Consider the following 14,393-nt stretch of genomic DNA (forward strand, 5'->3'; position numbering starts at 1 on the left):
TGTAACTTGGCACTGACCATTAGCCGCAACAACAATTTCAACACAGATCAATAAAATAAGTAAATAAAAGCAAAAATGTCCTGGTAAAGTGCGTAGTCAAAGTATTATATACCTACTGGTCCCAAAATGAACCCCATTCACAGCAGTGAAATGCTGACAGTGGACCTATTTAAATATATTTTGTACTACTACATATTTGTATATTAGTAGAAGCATAACAAACTGCTAAGTGCTTGCTCAGTGAATAATATCTTGCTTTTATTTTTTGAGTATCCAAGGTTAACCCCCCCCCTTATAATTTACTGAAAAGTTATTGTAGACAAAACTTTTCTGAAAGTGCTTCGTGTTGACCATGTCAGTTGTGAATTAAGTAATCTGTATAGTGAGCAAATTAAGAGCAGTTAATTTCTGGAATTTAGTAAACTTTTAATTAAATTATGTTTAGGACCCCATTTACACTTAGTATTAAGAACGTTTCAGGTCACCCAACCACGAGTGGTCAGCTTTAAATACAGGCATAAATGGTGTGCAAAACATTTTGTGATCAGATTACAAAAAACACATAAGAGGGTAGTCAAAAAAATAGTGTAAATGCTAATCCGTCCTGTATGTGTCCCAGACAGCATTGAAGCACCACCCCTGACCTGTCAATCAACCACTGCTCTTAAACAAGATTTTAATCTTTGCCAGATGCAAGCAGCAATAAAAGGAAATAACCACCCGAAAGGAAAATGTAAAAAAAGCGAATAGATACACAAGCACGAGAACTTCACGGATCTTCTTCAGTGTAACTGATATCATCATGCAGGCACATAGATGAGAAGGATGAACATCTGAAGTGCCTTCAATACAGGTACTCCACTAAAATAACAGAGAATTCTGCTCGTGATGTTGCGATTAAATTCAGCTGCATCTGGGAGAAACAGCACCAGTTTTATTCATGCTTTCTTTGTCTTTTATGACTATTTGTGGTTTATTATCATGCAGTAACACACTGACATAGTGACTGATGTATGTCATCATGAAATCAGAGACCCTCCCCTCAAAATTCGGACACAAGGGGTCACCTGTGACTCATTTAAGTAACAAGGTGTAAACAGTGATGTCTTGTATGACCATGCAGACACATCTTAATACCAGGTGTAAACGGGGTCTTGAAATGTTGATGCGACATCAGCCAAGTTTTCTATATGGAGAAAGTGCAAAATTAGCTTTTGCTTAAAAGGATTATTTCACCCAAATCATCATTACTTACTCTCATGTCGTTCATCATTAGTCGTAATGAATCATCATTACTCACGCTGTCATTTACCAATGATGACACTACTCAAAAGGGAACTATCCCTTTAAGGTACAGTACTGTGCAAAAGTAAAAAAAAAAAATGTTGCAGAGTAAGGATGTCTTCAAAAATAATGCCATAAATAGTTTTCATTCATCAATTAACGTCATACAAAGTCCAGTAAACATAAAAAAAGCTAAATTAAAATTTTGTGTGACCAGCGTTGCATTCAAAATAGCACCAGTTCTCGTACTTATAGCTGGACACAGTTTTTCTTTTTTGTTGGCAGATAGGATATTCAACGCTTCTTGGAGAATTCGCCACAGTTCTTCAATCTATTGCTTCGGTCTCTTCTTTAAACCCATACTGATGCGATGCTGAGTGGGGGGCTTATTTGTGGTCATGCCATCTGTTGCAGGCAGTGGCGGGCCATGTGTTTAAAGTCTAGTCCTTCAGTGTGATTCGTGCCATTAAGAAAACATGGTTTCACAATGAATAAGACACCCTATGCCTTTGGGCATCATACATCATGTCGCAGCTAAATAGTAATACCAATTGACATTTTAAAAACACGTTCACGCATGAAAGCCACTTAAAATTATATTTAATGCTCAAGCAAGCCTAAATTTAACTGCAGCATGACTGTTTTGTGAAATGGATGTCTCCCGAACACATTCAAAGATCATAATTTTTCATATGAATCTACCAAGGAGGTCTATAATATCTGGAAAAAATCTTTCAAATGTTCCTTGCAATAAATTTAGTTTCGTCAGGGTTCACGGTTATGCTGCGTTTCATTCAAGTTGGATGTGGGATATTCCTATTTGATATCTCCAACCATAAATGCATTCCATTCCCCGATATTCGGAACTGCAACACTTCTGTTAGATTAGCAGGGGTTTGACTCTCATTAGAGATGTCTCCTAGCAACCCAACTGATAAACAATGCTGCAGCGCTAGCATTTGTGCTTCAGGTGTACGATTATCAAAATAGATTATAATGTTTCATACACCTGTTTCAGCAGGCATTTGTTAAACCAGATTTAATATCATGTAATGTATTAATATTAATGAAGTAAATGTTTATCACTTACTTTGTATATCTCACTGAGTGTCGACATGTTTGTGTGACATCATGCTCCTGCGTCTCAGCGAAATCAGAGTTGAGAATTTCTGCACAAGCCTACAAGTTGTAATTCTGACTTCAAGATGCATTCCATTGCACTTTTCCTAGCAGAAAGTTGTAAAATCCGACTTTCCGAGTTGAATGGAACGCAGCACTACTTTTCAAAACTTGATCCGACACTGAATGCTCCAGAAGCATAATTTACACTTAGAAAAATCCTGATGTTGCTATAACAATGAAAAAGGCACTTGCCAATTTACTTGAAGTGAAAATCAGCCCTCCTTTCCTGTTTAATAAATTAAGCATTCACACGGTCATGGAGATCATCTCCTGATTTTAAATCCATAAGGATCTCTTTCTCAATGGTGATACCAGCAGTGATGACAGCCGACTCGTCAGACAGATTGATCTTACGCTATTCGCTCTTGAATTACGTACATCACGTAAGTGTGATTGCGTCACTCAAGGCCAGCTAGAAGGCCTCAACTGAGAAATATCCTAAAGACCACACCCACCAAGAACAAATAAATCAATCTGATTGGCTGATGAATCTGACAATCTGACATTAGTTGCCCATTCATTTGCAGGATGAAAAATATTTATTTATTTGGCATGGTAGGCCAGCAGAGAAGGCTTTGCTGGCCCTGATAAATCGTTGGTTGCAGGGCTTCCTGTTCTTTTATTCTATTTGCAAAAGGAATGTTTGGGAGCCTAAAATTTATATTCCCTAATGACACACTAAAGCTGAAGATATAAATAACAATTTTAAGACAAATGTTTTTTTTTAAACATCTTACATGTCTAAGACTTTTGCACAGTGCTGTATATTAATGGTGTATTCCAAAAGAGGGCACTAGTGAAACCACACAAGATTACTTTTCTTTCACAGGGTAACTATAATCTCCATACTGTGGAGGCTTGTAGCAATATCACATTCTCAATTATGAAATGATAACGGCCATATCTTAAAATTTTACAGCTATTAATGCAGGGCTAGAAGGATAAAAAGGCTCTCAAGATGTTTTCCATGTTTGCTCCGGGCCAGCAGAGTTTGACTGCATGTCATAATACGGTTCAGTACTGTCAGAATTTGCTGCAGAAGTTGCTTTCTTCCTCTCCCTCTCTGCATCCTCTCCCTCTTCCACAGAAACCGAAATGAGAAGAGGGGACTTTCTGTATAAGAAATTAGGAATATAGACACAATGAGTGAAAACATTGTGACATTACACCATGCTTTGAGGATTGTGCTTTGTGTGTGTGTACCTGTCTCCACTGTGAGTGATTAATTGTCTGCAGGTCTCCATCTGAACATCCAGCCCTCTTTTCATGCTGCACATTTCCATATACTCATGTAAATGCCTTGTCATATCGGACTTAGCTGTCGCCAACTCCAGCTACAGAAACAGACAAATACCGAATGCCCAGTGAAAGACAGAGTTTGGGAAACCTGAACATTTCAGTCTGCAGATGCTTTTATCTAAACTCACTGTATAGCAAACAATTTTGTTCTTTAGCAGAGGCATCTTTTTAAAGATTATGCAGTATATCATATCAAACCTCTCAATGTTTTTGGCTCTTCTTGCTAAATGCTATAACATCCTTGGCAGAGTTAAAACCAGCCCTAAAGGAATATTCAGGGTTAAATACCAGTTAAATTCAAATCAACAGCATTTGTGTTTCATAATGTTGTTTACCACAAAAACATTTGTCTTGTGCCTCCTTTTTTTCAAAAAGAGCTAAAATTCAGTGAGACACTTACAATGGAGGTGAATGGGACCAATTTTTGGAAGGATTAAAGGCAGAAAGGTAAAGTTTACAAAACTTACATTAATTCATCTGTATTATTGGAGCTGTACATTTGTATAAATTGTCATTATACAGTCATTTTATGATTAACAGTGTTATGTTGTGATGACAAAGAAATTGGGTAAAATTGTATATAGCTTTACACAAAAAAGGTTAAGCCCCAGGTATACTTAATTTTTGCATGTTCCAGATAGGCTTGCGCCAGGCCGACAGAGTTGCCTTTGTGAGTTTAATATTCTGACAGCGAGCGACTACGAACACGTTTGACGCATGTCCTCTACAGCTTATTTGAAATACTCCTTTAGTAGAGTTAATGCCCGACACGTGCGCGGACAATGCGCACTGAAGATGACCGCATGCACGCAAGTCTATGAAAATCTGGCTGGCATCGAGTCAATCCACACGGACTAGACCATGACAACATTTACATCAAGCATACTGTGCACGGAGCGATCAGCAATCCAGACGCGCCAAGTATACTTTGGCCTTTACTAAGCAATTTTATAACACTAAAATCATGTTAAGATGAATATTGTTTATGTCTGTGGCAATAGTTTTGAAACAGCGAGTATTTTAACATTTATGGATTGGCCCTAATTCACTTTCATTGCAAGTGTCTTTTTTTTAAAGAAAAGGAGGAATGAGTCAAAATTTATTTTGTGGTAATCAACATTATGCAACAAATGCTCTCGATTGAGCTTAATTTGTACTGAACTCGAAATATTAATTAAATGCAGAAGTGTAAATACACACACACACACACACACACTTTACCTCGATTTGGTCTATGGTGTCTTGATAGTCCTTCTCACGGGACTTGAAAAGAGACTCTGTGTCCTTTATCACTTTCTCTATGGACTCCTCTTGCTGTGTGAGGGACTGTGAATTAACAAAAGAGAAAAAAAACTTATCTTTGATATGATTTCTTTCTCAAAATAATATTTCACAGAAAGGGAAAAAATATCTAGATGAAACATTAATTCAGTTAAAAATGACAACACAGCATTTTTCATTTGCCTTTTTAACCAGAATTGATGAGCTAGAAAAAACCTCCAACCCATGTTAGTTCTAGTTTGAGCACTTTATTTTCATGCTTGTATGACCCCATTTAAAAACACATCGGTATGGTCATATTTGTCTCTCTTTAAGCATTGATTGGATCCTCTCAATGTGCAAATTTATCATGTAAATTACATTTTCCATGGGAGCCAAAATGATTTAAATAGGGATGTACCTCCCCTTGAGTCTCAACGCTGAAGGTGCATCCTGGAAAATCCTCCCAGAGTAACAGAGTTTCCTCAGTCTCTTCCCATGCAAGACTATCACAGTCATCTTCAAACTCACTCTCACGCCTGTGACACAAACAGTTTACTTGATTAGTTCTGAGTTTATTCTAAAGCCCAGAGTCTGCATTAATCAAATTGTACGATTGCAATATTTATTTAGTTGTTTTGCAAGTTACCAAACTCCTTAAGAATTCATTTATTAAGTTTGTGTAAACAACAACCATATCTTAAGTTTATTTATGGCAGAGGGTAGAACAAATAGCAACATCAAAAAACATATTTTTTGCACCAATTCACTGCAGTGTTTGTGCTTATTTAGAGTCCCACAGACACACTTGACCAACCATTACCCGAAACAAAAACCTGACAGTACCTTAAAAATAACAATTAACAATGATTTTACTACCATAATGTCACCATATTGTTATTTTGTATTAAAAGTATAGTAACCACAAAATTAAACATGGTAACTATATTAATATTACATTACTGTAGTAACACAATGGTTATTTGCAACAACAACAACAAAAACAAAAACAACAATTTTGGTTTCCACCAAAAAACATGGTTTCTACAATATTACTACAGTAAAACAATGTTTAATTTTCTACAGATCAAATGTTTCTCTCAACTCCTGACATTCACAGTGACCAAATCACTTCAAGGAAATCAACTTTTATAATTATTTTATTTATTATTAAAAGTAGAAGGAAAGTAGTAAGGAAATTTGAATAGTGGAGACAGGACACAGGATGGGAAAAAGTGGGACAAAATGCAGTGTCGTCCACAGGAAAAGAGCACATATACACCATTGTTAAACCCCATGCTACTCCAGAAACACTAGAAATGCAATTTTTTATTTTTACCAGACTACAAAGAGACTCTGTTTCCACCAGACTATTGAAGTGCAAAAAGCCACGCTGTGTGGCAGGTGCTATTGACACCTAGTGCAAATACTCACTACTTCATTATCTTCTATGGCATTATATACATTTTCAAATTTTCAATTTTGGCACTTACAACTGGTTGAGCATCCTCTGCATTTCCTCATTGATCTGACTGGCTGCTGAGCCACACAGCTCTACTCCCTTATTTCTGCTCTCCTCGCTCTCGGAAATGCTTATTGGTTCATCACTCTCGTTCCCTCTGGTTGTCTGTGGTGCTGGTATTCGAGTATAGCGTGTCAAGGTTGAGGGAGGTGTGGCTACTTGCTATTAGAAAACACAAGGAAGATGATGTAGAGTTGGATGTAAAGTTTACATACACCTTAGCCAAATACATTTAAGTTTCTCATAATTCCTGACATTTAATTGTGGAAAACAGTCTTAGGCAAGTTAGGATCACTACTTAATTTTAAGAATTTGAAATGTCAGAATAATAGTAGAGAGCTTTTATTTCTTTTATCACATTCCCAGTGGGTCAGAAGTTTACATACACTTTGTTAGTATTTGGTAGCATTGACTTTATATTGTTTAACTTGGGTCAAACATTTTGGGTAGACTTCCACAAGCTTCTCACAATAAGTTGTTGGAATTTCTCCAGACAGAACTGGTGTAACTGTGCCAGGTTTGTAGGCAACCTTGCTTGCACACATTTCTGCACACAAATTTTCTATCAGATTGAGATCAGGGCTTTGTGATGGAGACTCCAATACCTTGACTTTGTTGTCCTTAAGTCATTTTGCCACAACATTGGAGGTATGCTTGTGGTCATTGTCCATTTGGAAGACCCATTTGCAACAAGATTTAACTTCCTGGCTGATGTCTTGAGATGTTGCTTCAATATATCCACATAAATTTCCTTCCTCATGATGCCATCTATTTTTGTGAAGTGCACCAGATCCTCCTGCAGCAAAGCACCCCCACAACATGATGCTGCCTCCCCCATGCTTCACAGTTGGGATGGTGTATTTCGGCTGGCAAGCCTCAACCTTTTTCCTCCAAACATAATGATGGTCATTATGGCTAAACAATTACATTTTTGTTTTATCAGACCTGAGGACGTTTCTCCAGAAAGTAAGATCTTTGTCCCCATGTGCACTTGCAAACTATAGTCTGGCTTTTTTGTGGCAGTTTTGCAGCAGTGGCTTCGATATAGGACACGTTTTACAGTGTATAAAGATAATCGTTTCCTCCAGCATCTTCACAAGTTGCTGTTGTTCTGGGATTGATTTGCACTTTTTGCACCAAACTACGTTCATCTCTAGGAGACAGAATGCACCTCCTTCCTGAGTGGTATGATGGCTGTTTGGTCCCATGGTGTTTATACTTGCATACTATTGTTTATACAGATGAATGTGGTACATTCCGGCATTTGAAAATTGCTCCCAAGAACGAACCAGACCTGTGGAGGTCCACAATTTGTTTTTCTGAGGTCTTGGCTGATTTCTTTTGATTTTCCCATGATGACAAGCAAAGAGGCATGGAGTTTAAAATACATTCACAGGTATACATCCAACTGACCAAAAGGCTTTTAGGCATCATTTTCCAAGCTGCTTAAAGGCATAGTTAACTTAGTGTATGTAAACTTCTGACAAACTGGAACTGTGATATAGTCAATTACAAGTGAAACAATCATTAAATAATTGTTGGAAAAATTACTTGTGTCATGCACTAAGTAGATGTCCCAAACGACTATAGTTTGCTAATATGAAATCTGTGGTGTGGTTAAAAATGAGTTTTCATGACTTCAACCTATTTGTATGTAAACTTCTAACTTAAACTGTATGTCTATGTCTTAAAAAATTGTGCTAGCTCACCTACAAGGTTGAATTTATATCTCTGTGTTAATATATAAATCAAATAAATAATTATTATCAAATAATAATTAATTGAAATAAATGGTTGAGATGGATACATTTAAAGCAGGGGTTCCTGGAGGGCCGCAGCCCAGCAGGGTTTAGTTCCTGCCCTGCTCCAAAATGACTCCTTGCGTAGCTGCTTCAGGTGTGTTTTATTAGGGTTGTAGCTAAACTCTGCTGGACTGTGTTTGACACCCCTGATTTAAAGACTGCCATCTATTATTTTATTTGCCCCCCCCCCAAAAAAAGAAAGTTCTGTCAACATTTACTCACCTTCATGTTGTTCCAAACCTATATAACTCTTTTTTCCATGGAAAACAAATGGAGATGTTAGGCAGAATGTTAGGGACTGACAGACTCAGTCCCCATTTACTTTCACTGTATGAAAAAAAAGATGCAATGAAAGTAAATGGTGACTGAGGCTGTAAGACTTTAAAAATCTGCCTAATATCTGGGTGAAATATTACCATTAGCTTCAGTTTGCAACTTCTGTGTAATCTGCTTAAACAGCAGAGTGAGAGCAGCTGTCTCTGAAACACCACTGATTTCTACAATGAGGGTGTTCAGAAAATGTTACATATAAACCTTCTTAAAAGACTATGGTAAAGTGCTCTAAAGCTTGAGAGGAACATACAAGAGCTAAAGGATTTTAAATAAATGCCCATAAAATTTAAGAAAAAAATTAATAAAAAGACTAACTGATGTAACTGCAGACAAATAACAACACTGCAAGACCTGGAAGATTTGAATCATATCCTCGCAGTTTCTCTGCTGAGCTACATCACACAGGCGGGCTGTGATGTCGATCCTGCGACAGATGTCCATATCCACTTTCATGGCCTTCTCCTGGATCTTACTGTCCAAATCTGAGTGATTCTAGAGGAGAGAGGACATGCAAAACAGACAAGATATATTAAACAAAGTGCATAAGCAAGAAAGATAAATTACTCGCTTAGACATTTGTCAGTGTGACAGTTCAGGTGAATTCAGCATTAATTGTGCTTCGCAATGGTTCTAGTGCAATATCCATTCACAATGTGTTTAATATTGATATTCAAAAAAGGTCAAATGAGCATTGTAATTTACTCACATTACTCATGAGACCTTTGAAAAGAACCAGCTCTGTTTTAAGCTGCTTAACCCTGAGAGACAGCTCATCCTGACACACCTCGCTCTCCTGCAGGTCCTGTAATACACACACACAAATGTTTTATCAAATGTAGTACATGAAAACAGTGGAAAAGGCAACAATAATATGATAGCATATGTTGTTGAGAAATTTATTTTTGTTTTACCTCTTCAAGCTCTGCAATCTTTTCCTGTAGATCCACCCTCATTGTGTATTCTTCTTCCCATCTGCAAAATAAGGATTTGTTCATTAAGTCCAGAGAGTGGTCTGAACCATGAAACAGAATCATATACACCCTGGTTTAGCAAGTCACCTATGAGCAAAGCTGCAAAACATCATCTGGTACCTTTTAAAATTAATGGATTGAAAATAAACCTACAGTTAAAGTTAAAGTGTGTAATTTCTGTGGCATAACCAAATGGACTCATTCCAAACAGTTTTCCAAAACACTCTAACAAACTACGTTTCCATCCAAGGATTTATTGCGAAAAAAGTTTTAGCACATCAAAATAAAGCTGATAAAAATGCAAATTATTGCTAAAATTTCACAAGTGTCAACATAATATTTGTCCGTTTAACTCTAGCGCATATACTCTATGTTGATACGTTAAATGTCAAGAAAAACTGGTTTGGAAACACTTTTTGTTGAGGAAATTGATATTAATGCAAAAATGTGTAGTGTCACATAAAAGTCCATTTGAATGGAAACAGGCTGAAGATGCCAAATGTCGCAAAATTCGTTTTACATATTTTCATTTTGTCGATAACAAAATAGCGTGAAAAGTGGATGGAAACTAGGCCTGCCATTGGTCAGAAAACATTATCTAGCCCCAAATTCACACCACTGTTTGAGCCAAAGTTGTTTTGGACTTGTAGGGATGCTCAAAAAAACAATCAATGTTTTGATTGCACCACGGAGCCAAGGTGTTACACTTTTGGGGGGAATCAACAAACAAATGGCTTAATTACGGTTATTTCTGCATATTAAAGGAACAGTTCACCCAAAAATGAAAATTCTCTCATCATTTACCCTTATGCCATCTCAGATGTGTATAACTTTGTCATCTGCTGAATTCAAATTAATATTTTTTTTTCTTTTGATCCATACAATGCAAGTGAATGGGTGCCAAAAGTTTTAAGCCTGTTTGATCTGTTTCTCACCCACACCTATCATATCACTTCTGAAGATATGGATTCACAAGGATTACTTTTATGCTGCCTTGTGTGCTTTTTGAAGCATCAAACTTTTGGCACCCATTAATTTCCATTGTGTGGACCTACAGAGCTGAAATATTCTTCTGAATAAAGAAAGTCATGGCATGAGGGTGAGTAAATAATGAGAGAATAGTTATTTGGGTGAACAATCCCTTTAAGTTGGGATAGAAGAAAGTATTTTAACAATAAAAAAATTACACACATCACCATCAAGAACGCAAGCATCGACTTTATGGTTCAATTCCAAAAATGGTTAATCGTTATTCTTGTTCTGTACAATCAATTCAACAATCAAATAATAAAAAAATCTTTGTGCCAACTAAAAAGACAAAATGCAAGAATCGAATTGAGAAATCTCACTCATAACCTTAAATTTTTATAAAAGCAAAGTTTAAACATGAAACTAAACACTTTCACTCATCTGTTTCCCGACATAAGAAAGCTACCACTAGCCCAAAGTGAGTAAATCTCAGCTTAAGATATCAAATCTCATGTAAAATGACCCTAGAGTTTGGGTTGATAGTAGTCTGCTCTTGTAGAATATCTGCTTTCTGTGCAGAAACCATTACATTACATGTCCAACACTGTGTGCACAGGGAATGCATGCTACTGCCTAAGACGGAGTGCAGGACAGTTCACCTACTTGCTCCTTTCACTGTAATCCATCACTGCAGTACTACTGCAGCTGTAAGTTCAGGTGTTATTTTAATGCCCATCTACTGTAACACTCAAATAACATTCACATTGCCTTTATCTAAGCTCACCAATGTACTGTACATCCAGACAGCTGATTCAGCACTTTCAGAGCACAATTCACTAATGCAATACATTTCACACTAAAACAGAGAGTATACAATAAAAGAACAAAAAATGCAAACAAGGGGTTTGAATGTTGAGTTTAAATGTGGCTTCAGCAGCTGGATGCAATCTGGGGGAGCAGAAGAGGAAGGTAAGAGAGAGAATGTTGAATTATTCTCTAGTTGCATCGCTGGCAGTAGCAGTACTCAGTATATAGCACTGCATTGCAGATACTGGGGCGCAGAGGGGAGGTGGCTGAAGTTGGAATGAAAGAGATGGAGAACGAGAGAGGGAGTTGAGGGGAGGAGGGGGTTACATTAACTGTAACACCTCCGGGTTATTTTACTCAGTAGTCTTGTATCGTTTTAAAACTGTGCCTAAATTATAATTATATAGTAAACCAATAAGAATTATTCATATTGTATAGTGTTAATTAATAAATTAATCCACATCTGTTTTTTTTATATCCTAATATGTAATATGATATAGAGCCTTAGATAAATTTTTCATGTCTACATCACTGTGATGGAGATAGATATCAGAATACAAACTGCAGTATTTAAAGCAATAGTTTGACCCAATATGAAAATTCTCTCCTCATTTACTCACTCTCATGCCATCTCAGATGTGTATGACTTTCTTTCTTCTGCTGGACAAAATTAATGTTTTTAGAAGAATATCTCTGCTTTGTTGGTCCATAAATGCAAGTGAATGGGCACCAAAATTTTGAAGCTTCAAATGCATTTAAAATCAGCATAAAGGTAATCCATATGACTCCAGTGATTAAATCCATATATTCAGAAGCGATATTATATGTGGGGGTGAGAAAAAGATCAATATGTAAGTCAATTTTTATTTTAAATGGCTTTCTTTCACTTTTCACATTTTTCTTTGTTTTTTTGCCACCTACTGGGCAGGGTGGAGAATTTAAAGTAAAAAAAAAGGAATAAATATTGATCTGCTTCTCACGCACACCTATCATATAACTTCTGAAGACATGGATTTAATCACTGGAGTCTTATGGATTACTTTTATGCCACTTTATGTGTATTCTGGAGCTTCAAAATTGTAGGTACCATTCACTTGCATTGTATGAACCTACTGAGCTGAGGAACTCTTAAAATCTTTGTTTGTGTTCAGCAGAAAAAAGAAAGTCGTACACATCTGAGATGCCACGAGAGTGAAGAAATTATGAGAGAATTTTCTTTTTGGGATGAACTCTTTCTTTAAGTAATTAAATTAATAATGAATTAGCTTCAAAAAATTAAAGGGGAGTAGAAACAATCAGACTCAAAACACTCAGTTTTAATAATTGAACAATTACAAAACACTACTCCTCAAAGGATGATACGCCTAATCCTACAGCACTTTCATGAACATTAGTGGATGGTGTATTTTCCACAATGTTTATGCACTTCAGAGAATAAAAAAAAATCGGTTTTATTGTCTTGCATTTAGACTTATACACCTCTGACTTATACAATGCAACCCCATCCATCAGGATAAAAAACAAAAATGACTCATTTACATGACATTTAACTCTTGTGCCAGCCTTTTATGAGGCCTGCAGGATTCAAAATCTCGATTACAGTACTAAATATTCACTTACAGCTAACTCAGAGGATATACACTGAGGTTAATCTGCCTAATCTCACCTCTCAGATAGGAAGAAACAATATAAATATGCAGTTTAGTCCAAGTCACTTTTTTATCATTTATTTTCTCTTAAAAACGTAGTCTAAATGCAATTTTGAAAATGATTTGCCTTATGAAAGTATATCTTAACGACCCTTTACACTGCTACTGAGATAAATTGAAAGGAAGCCTTGTGTCTGGCTATGGGAGTTGTATAGTGCGTGCGTAAAAATTGCTGTTTGAAACTTTTTTAAACCTAATTTACAAAAATATGAGGTTGAAAATATACTAACCTTCGTTTGTATTCGTCTCTCTCCCTCTTCACTTTGGCGAGCACATTGTACAGGGCCCGGATCTCTGGTGTGATTGTGTCAATCTGGACACCCACCCCGTCTGGAGGAGTCACCCGTGATGGCACACCTGTACCCGCGACGCGCGGCTCACGCCCGGTGCTGCACATCTGGGTGTTCTTATAGTACCAGAGCGACCCAGCATGAAATCTAGATGTGGGGTTTGATGTACAGCCAATCCCAGTGTTGACATATTTGCCGTTAATATTGCTGAATGTTTTTGGTGCTGGATCAATGGGTGACACCGGGCTGATGGGGAAGTTAGGGGTGAGATTGTAATTGGAGTCCTTCAGACTTGTTGGAGTTAGGTTTCCTTGGGTTGTTTTATAACAGGACTCTGGAAGCAGGATGGTGCTATTTAATATAGGTGACAGCAAGCCTCCGGACAGACACGCGGTGTCATTTGCGTTCTGAACGGGTATCAGGTCTGGCCTTATAGGAATGAACCCAACAAAGTCGGTTTGAACTCCAACATCTCGAGTTAAAGGCTTCTTATAGTGCTCACACTCCCCACTGTCGTTGCTGTCATCCAAAGCTAACTGGAGTTGCTTCTCCAACACTTTATTCCGGCGTTCCAGTTCATGCACTTTGGCTAAAAAGCAGCGGAAGCGCAAATTCAGAGTTTTGAGGACGCTTATATTGGAGCCCAGGTCGTTACGCAGGGCAGTGGCGGCTGGAGGTGGCGTAGACCCCCGGTGCAAATAGTTACCCAAGTGCAGATACGATGCACCTGAAGGAGGAAACGCACCCAGGTCCAACCCAGTGACCCCTTCTTGCCCAATACCACCCGCGTGTTCGCCGAAGAAAAGTCCCGAGTCAGGTGCGCCATACACCGAATCTGTCCAATAGCCCGACGACGCAGAGTCCGATACGCCCGTCACCTGGTTCTGCTGGAACGGGTACACATGCTCTCCCAATACAGGATTCATTCTGGAGTGAGAAAATCCGAAATGCTCAAAATCCGGCAT

At 37.6% G+C, this 14,393-nt stretch overlaps 1 protein-coding gene across 1 annotated transcript; it reads right to left on the reverse strand.

Annotated features, from left to right (window-relative positions):
• Nucleotides 1-3,419: 3,419 nt before the first annotated feature.
• Nucleotides 3,420-14,393, reverse strand: LOC127650955 (non-homologous end joining factor IFFO1-like). The gene is made up of 9 exons (XM_052136634.1): nucleotides 13,369-14,393; nucleotides 9,594-9,654; nucleotides 9,389-9,484; nucleotides 9,034-9,174; nucleotides 6,519-6,709; nucleotides 5,447-5,564; nucleotides 4,987-5,079; nucleotides 3,670-3,800; nucleotides 3,420-3,579 (listed from the first exon to the last, which is right to left on the reverse strand). The coding sequence occupies exons 1-9, from the start codon at nucleotides 14,391-14,393 to the stop codon at nucleotides 3,420-3,422; spliced, it is 2,016 nt and encodes a 671-aa protein (XP_051992594.1).

The sequence above is a fragment of the Xyrauchen texanus genome, chromosome 10 (genome assembly GCF_025860055.1).
Source record: "Xyrauchen texanus isolate HMW12.3.18 chromosome 10, RBS_HiC_50CHRs, whole genome shotgun sequence".
Lineage (NCBI taxonomy): Eukaryota > Metazoa > Chordata > Actinopteri > Cypriniformes > Catostomidae > Xyrauchen > Xyrauchen texanus.

Bases quoted from the DNA above. Each gene is read 5' to 3' on its own strand.
- LOC127650955 (XM_052136634.1), bottom strand. From the start codon at position 14,393: ATGCCGGATTTTGAGCATTTCGGATTTTCTCACTCCAGAATGAATCCT. The intron at 3,801-4,986 runs GTAAAGTGTGTG...CTGTTTCTGTAG, and splicing joins ACACCATAGACCAAATCGAG to CTGGAGTTGGCGACAGCTAA. The intron at 3,580-3,669 runs GTACACACACAC...TTTCTTATACAG, and splicing joins ATCACTCACAGTGGAGACAG to AAAGTCCCCTCTTCTCATTT.